This window comes from Nothoprocta perdicaria, unplaced genomic scaffold, assembly GCF_003342845.1.
Source record: "Nothoprocta perdicaria isolate Ctin4 unplaced genomic scaffold, notPer1 scaffold_36, whole genome shotgun sequence".
NCBI classification, from domain to species: Eukaryota; Metazoa; Chordata; class Aves; order Tinamiformes; family Tinamidae; genus Nothoprocta; species Nothoprocta perdicaria.
The window spans coordinates 5,190,967-5,197,727 of NW_020455599.1; the positions used below are offsets into that span (position 1 = coordinate 5,190,967).

Below are 6,761 nucleotides of genomic sequence, written 5' to 3' on the forward strand. Positions count from 1 at the left end.
GGGATGGATACACCCACTGCTGTGTGTAGCTTAGGCAGAGCTGACTGAGGTGCTTTGACTTGTGTTTGCAAATTAACACCAACCTTGTGTAGCTGTTACCAGTTGGTGATTTTTTGTTGCATGTATTGAAAATGGAAGGATTTTCTGTTTTAGTAGAAAGAGGGACATACAGCAGCAGGACTAAGTACATTAGAGAAAAGGGCTTTCAATGAACGTCGCTTTCCGATTGACTTGTATGGGATATCTTGCTGTTTCGTGACCATATTTATATGTTAGACTGTCTTGCRGGGGACAGAAAATAAGAGTTCAGTGTTACATAGTGCTTTCTTTGTCCATTCCCTGTTCAACAAACAGGCAAACAAAAGCACCCAAGGAAACCAGAGTGACCAGAGTTCCTCCGATTAAACTCCTAATGAAAGTGTTAAGCAGCTGTAATACCGTGAGTGTCTTGATCATTTCAGCTCTGTCAGCAGAGTGACTTAGAAAAGCACTGATTTCTAAACTACAGCATCAAATTACTCACATTTGGGTATTGTTTTCTTGCCTAGTCAAAGACACTAAATGCTGGGAACATGGAGAGTTTGATCGAGTGCCAGTCCGAGGTAAGCAGCCCTGGCACTTCCCCCGGCCCCAGCACTTCCCCCAGTCCCCGGTGGGTGTTGTGGGGGCGCCCTTGGCCCTGTGGGGAGGCTCTGACGGAGGTGCCCAGGCCCTGTGGGGTGCAGAGGCAGAGAGGAGCTGCCCCGGTGGCAGCAGCAGGGGGCTGCGTGGGGCTGCTGCCGCCTGCCATGCCGGGGAGTGGGCAGAGCCCTTCGTGTGGGGCAACCTGTGAGGAACAGGGAGGCAGCCTGAACACCCTCTGCCAGCATGGAGCGCCTTGTGTGGGGCTCTGCCTCCTCTGCCTCCAGCAGCAGCCTGAAATGCCATGGGGTCTTCAGACAGTAGCGCTGGTTTGGGGTTGCTGCCTGCAGTGTAAAGCTTTGCCACAAGCAGCCCTGTGGGGCAGAGAGGCTGTTTAGTTCCCATAACGATGCATCTCCTCAGCAGCTCTCTGAGCAGCTCCGGCCTTTCCCTTGAGCTGCTGGCACACAGGGACCCTGCTCGCTGGGGGCCCTCCTGCTGCTGAGGGCACCTCTATAACCTGCCGTCTTTCCTGCAGGCTGAGGCCAAGCAATGCCCCCTCTTGGTCCCATCAGAAATTGAAGAGGGACTTTGCCGCTTGACAGGTGAGTTTGCAAAAGAACCGAGGAAGTGCCTTTCTTCCCTAACACTTGCAATGTAGCCCTTCAGCAAAACTGTCCATGTCACTTTATTTGGAGAAATTCAGAGCCCTCAGTGCAAGCCTGGAGACAGTGTAACCCCCTTCAAAGCCCCCTCGCTTTGAAACAACCACCCTCCCCAGTGCCCAGAGGCAATGATGATGGTGCTGAGCGTAGCGGCGGTGGATGTACCTTGGTCCTCAGCGCCAGGTTTATTTGTGTTTCTTGGCAGCAGTAGRACGCTTAAGCACTCGCTTCTGCAGTAAGTGTCAGCTCTGAGGTGTGGCACTGAGAGCGAGCACAGGCACCAGCACTTAAGCGCCACAACAAATAAATCCTCTCAGCAGCAGCACCAGCTGCACGATTCTTTTTTTTCCTCTCAGCATGCAAAACCTCTGGTCCTGTAAACATGCTAGAGGAGACGYGCAGCAGGGCAGGACCAGATTTGGAGTAAGCTGTCAATTCCAACTCTCTGTCAGAAGCATCAGCAGAGGGGAAAAGTTTTGTATGACACTAACTTTAGGCATCTGTCTCGTGGATTTTAACCCTTCCCTAATGAAGCCCTAATGAATGCCCTTAAACACAGGCTCTGAAAATTTCTACTTGCATAGGGCAGCTTCACTGTAGAGCAAAAGGCACCTCCTTTACAGGGAATTGGCAGACAGTAGCTTCTTTAGAAAGCTGTTTAGCAAGTGAATCCATTCCTCACCATTTCTGAAGGGGAGAAAAAGCCCACATATCAGTACAACAATCCCTTCCAGATTCCTTGTGCACTGTTTAAGATGCAGATATAAATCCCATGCTAACAGATTTTGGAACTGTGAGCCAATGAGGACTGAGTGTGMATTTCTTATCTGCTGGGACGATCCATTGAGTGGTCTAACAGGGACAAGGTAAAACCACATTAGTCACAACAGGAGCCCTGCTGTTACAGCACAGCAACCGCTGCATTGGCAGAGCAGGAGYGATATTTTTTTTCAAGTCAGCCTGTGCTAGAAGCTGAAAACCAGCAGCCTCTACTTCYACTCTTGCCCTAACATAGATGGGAGCAATCTCAAACTATGAGAACTGCTGTCACTGCAAGCTGCCCAAGTGACACATCAGCCTTAAATAGTTATTGMGGAACCCTCTGTGATGCCAAATATCTCTGTAAATGTAAAATACTTAATGGTTATTTCTGTGCCTTGGATGTTCCTCCTTCCTGAAAGCAAGCAGTGAGCAGAATATTAAAAAAACAGGAAAGGTGGTGTCCTTAGAGAGATGGTCACAGTTTTACAGTTGAGGTGGTTGTTTCCTTAGCAACCTCTTAGTTTTCTTTCAGTTTCTCCCTATTTACTTYGTGTGGCTTTTTCAGGGTACATTTCTGCTCTTCATTTGGTATCACGTGGCACTCTGCAAAGATAAAAGGCAGCATAGCATTCTTGTCCTGTTTTTATTTTCTTTTTTTTTTTAACATATTTTTGCTTTCATTTTACTTGCAGCAGATGGAACTAAGAAAAGAAAGAAGGTGATATCATGGCCATTTGCTCTGCGACGAACCTCTACCAATGGAGACTGCTCAGGGCAGCTGGATTCTGGCCTCAAGATCCCTCTGTTTGGCCAGCCTCTGGCAATTATTTGTGAGGACGATGAAAGACTGCCCCAGCCAGTCCAGGTAAGCAAGCCTGGTGCTGTAGTTTTCCCRCTTCTGGCTTTTCATGTAAGGTACCATCCCTAGTAGTTGGGCTGCGGCTCTCAGGAGACAGAGGATTTTGGTTTGGTTTCCTCTGCACACACACACCTCTGATCATTTCTGAGCTATGAGGCCTGAAGTTCAGGTCYCATCACAAATTTAAAGTGGTCAGGTTTGGGTTTGGTACAGTCCACATAGCTTTCACAGGAAGCTCCACTTTGGAGGTGAGATGACCCAGGCCCAGGAAGTGGAGAAGCAGATCTGCTCCCTAGTGTGCATCTTGTGGTCTTGCAGAAGCCCTGCAAAGGAATCTCATAACAACAAGAAACAACCAGAGATTTCTGCATTTCCCTGACCAAAGTGTTCAACCATGGATTGATATTGATAACTACCTAAGCACTATCTTCTGGTTAACAAGAATCTTAATGACAATTTCCTCACAGAGTTGGCTTTTCCAGGAAAGGGACTTTTTTCTCTCCTAAGCAATCTGTGATGGGCACTCGTCTTGGGAAAGAAGGGGTCAAACCTAAAGGCTTATTCCACCCTTTGTTTCTTTCTGCAAAGAAGCCAGGGTGACTCCACTGAAGTCAGTTGAATTCATAAAAAGTTTGGAGGACAGAGAGGTTGCTAGCCATGTGATCTGCATGGAGCAAGAACTAGATCCTAAACCAAGCAAAGGAGAGGGCGCTGTCTAGTCAAAAACTGTTTCTGTTTCCAAACAAATAAATGCTCAGCTCCTAAAAGGCTTTTCTTTACCAAAATAACAAAATAACTCTTAAATAACTCTTAACACTTCCTTCTCTTTCCTTTTTTTTTTTTCCTGCAGAATCTCCTAGCTATCTTGTATAGGGAAGGCCCTTCCACTGAGGGGATCTTCAGAAAAGCTGCCAACGAGAAAGCCCGTAAGGAGTTGAAGGAAGACCTGAACAAAGGTGTAAACGTTGATCTGGAGAGCAAATCTGTGCACCTGTTGGCAGTGGTCTTAAAGGTGAATTCCTCTTTCACAGCTTTTGAGCTATGATGGTACACTGAAAATCTGCATGGGAYCACCTGAGTGCTTAGATGGGCCTAGTTGGGACTCAAAGCCAAAAACTACAGTGAAGCCAAACTAAATGTTTYGAGCTTAGGCAAGCTTGGAGTTTGTCTTTTCCATGTTACTTTCTGTTCTACCTGTTCTGTTACTGATTTCTTGCATGCCCACAGGCAACTCACTTTTCCTTCTCAGCATTGTTCTCAAGGGGGAATACTGAGATTTTGGGGTACATGGGCAGCTGATAGGTGCTGGGTCCTGCTGCTGCACTAGTATCAGTGTAACCTGGCATGTATTCATGCAGCTCCCTGCTTTGTCAGGGGTCATGAGCACCTCTGAGAGCAGGTAGCTCAAACCAATCTGCCTCCTAGAGCTCTCAAGTTCCAGCAATGCTTCCTCCGGACTGAGGGGTGCTAATCAAATCTCACCCAAGTATCTTGGTTTCGCAGGACTTCCTCCGAAATATCCCCTCCAAACTCCTGTCGGCCGATCTGTATGAGAGGTGGATCCTAGCTCTGGAGAAGCCAACCAAGCAGGAAAAAATTGAAGGCTTGAAAGAGTAAGTTTTGTAGCCAGTCTCAGTGTTACAAGGAGACTAGTGGAGGCTGGRGAAATTGCGAGTCTCATAGAAAAAAATGTCATCACTATCAGTTTGCGAGTAGGAAAGTGATGCATAAAAGCATTTCTCTAACAATAACACTTTCACAAGTTTTTTGTGATATTACTCTGAAAACACATCACAATAACGGGAGGGAGGTTTCTGTATCTTTGCTAATGTAGTCACTATGTTGGCAGTCAGGCACCAACAGCAAACTATCATGTCAGTGGGTGGGAAGTCAGATATTTGGACATCATCACCATGTTGCGTTCTTCAGAAGCAGAAGATTTGGAGGCTGACTTAGGACGCCTTGAAAGATGCAGGAAACAACYGCAGACTTTCATATTTCTTTGGAAAGCCTACAGTGCAGTTTTCTGAAAATGTCTCTGTTAGTGCTGTTGATCTCTTGAAAAAACTTTGAAGTGGACTTTGCTGTAATGCTTGTCTTTTAGTCAAGATCTTATAAATAAGCATGTGCTTAGCTGCAGTCAGGGATGTCTGAAGTGTGCTTGTGTAAAGTAGTGCCAAAAAGCACATGCAGTTGTCTTCTGGGAGGACGTCTTATTTGGGTTAGTTTAACTTGATCATCAGAAAAAGTAGCAGCCCCTGCAGCCTTCATTCATACTACCTTTTGTTTATGTTCACTTAGGGTGGCTGACAAACTACCAAGACCAAACCTTCTCTTGCTCAAGCATTTGCTTGCTCTGCTCCACCACATTAGCCAAAGCGCACAGACCAACAGGATGGACTCCAATAACCTTGCAATCTGTGTTGGGCCAAACATGCTGAGCCCAGATACAAGCAACACGCTCCCTCTGGAAGTGCAAAAAGAGATGAATGACAAGGTATGTTGAACTCAGCAGCTAGCTACTGTCTTCAGCACAAATGAAAGCCATCCACTCAAATACCACCACCACTGCAAAAGCTAAATGAAGGAGCAACTCTGCATTGCGGGTGTCCCTCAGTTGGGCTATCTGCAGTGTGACAGGCAAATCTCTCACCTCCTGGGAGCAACCTCAGCAGTTGCCTTGTAGTCCCCTGCTTCACACCAAAGCTTGAGTGCAGCAAATGTAGACAGCAAGAGACATGTTGTGGGCGTAGCTATCCTCATTATACTGCATAATATGCACACAAATGTGGCTAATGTTGTTAAGCTCGATGTCTCAAGCCCAATCAGTCTACAGTGTCAGGCMTCACTCCAGAGCAGACCCCAGCTCTGACTTTTGGCCAGTCTTCTGGCACAAGTCTCTCTGYCCTGTGCTGCCCTTCACCATGAAGCACAGCCATGGCCAAAGGCACCTCACTGCCTCAGCTCCTGAGCTCATGTGGAGCAGCTTCATGGAGCTGCAGMCCAGAGGTACAGCTTTTGGTGCAGAAAGGGCAGTCAGGGGCAGGAAAAAWACGTCCCAGACATTTTCAGCACTTTGAACTGAAAGAAATGGTTTTCTGTGTGCAGGTGACAGTGTTGGTGGAGTTCCTCATAGACAACTGGGCAGCAATGTTTGGGGAGAACACAGCCTTGTATTTCAACCCTCCAGACAAGGAGTCTCATGAGCACGCAGGCAGCTCCACAGGTAAGAGGATGGGCCGGCAACTGTCACCAACCAGGGCTGTTGCTTCCAGTGCTTGAACTGGATAGCAGAAAACAACTGGGGAAATGCAGAGAGGTGCAGAGGGTTCAGTAAACATTTGCATGGTTTTGCTGCTGGACCACTTCTCAGAAGATTCAAATGACAGCCTCAAACAAAATACAGGCTGGAATTCCAAAACTGGCATAGCCGGGATTCTGCCCTTAGTGACACTTGCATTATCTCAATTTCTCCACACCATATGTACTAAATTTGCACCTTGACATCTGACCAGGGTGCAGATAGTTGCACTAGGAAAGGCCCCTTTTCCCCTCAGGTTGTGACTAAAAACTATCTAATGGTTTCTTTCTCACCACAGAACACCCACAGGCTACTCAGCAGAATGGTTCTGCCCATGGTAGGCCAGATCCTGAACCTGAATACAGCCCCTGTACCTCAGAGATTGCACAGCCCGAAGGGAGAAGCACCATCATGAGCGGAAAGTATCCAACACGTGTCTCCGCTTCTTCACTGCCTCACTTTACAAATGATGTCAGCACGAYAGACAGGAGATACTCAGAGCCAGACCTGTCATTTGAGAACAGTTTGGAAGGCCGAATAAGAGACCAGAAGC

At 47.2% G+C, this 6,761-nt stretch overlaps 1 protein-coding gene across 1 annotated transcript; it reads left to right on the forward strand.

Moving 5' to 3' along the window:
• Positions 1-394: 394 nt before the first annotated feature.
• On the forward strand, positions 395-5,413 carry TAGAP (T cell activation RhoGTPase activating protein). Its single transcript, XM_026044398.1, has 7 exons — positions 395-439; positions 549-602; positions 1,160-1,226; positions 2,744-2,913; positions 3,758-3,919; positions 4,411-4,520; positions 5,209-5,413. The coding sequence occupies exons 1-7, from the start codon at positions 413-415 to the stop codon at positions 5,411-5,413; spliced, it is 795 nt and encodes a 264-aa protein (XP_025900183.1). The 5' UTR covers positions 395-412.
• The last annotated feature ends 1,348 nt before the right edge of the window (positions 5,414-6,761 follow it).

Excerpts from the sequence above, each read along its gene's own strand:
- TAGAP (XM_026044398.1), top strand. The coding sequence starts at position 413 with ATGAAAGTGTTAAGCAGCTGTAATACC. Across the intron at positions 3,920-4,410 it reads TGTTGGCAGTGGTCTTAAAG|GACTTCCTCCGAAATATCCC; the intron begins GTGAATTCCTCT and ends TTGGTTTCGCAG. Across the intron at positions 4,521-5,208 it reads AAAATTGAAGGCTTGAAAGA|GGTGGCTGACAAACTACCAA; the intron begins GTAAGTTTTGTA and ends ATGTTCACTTAG.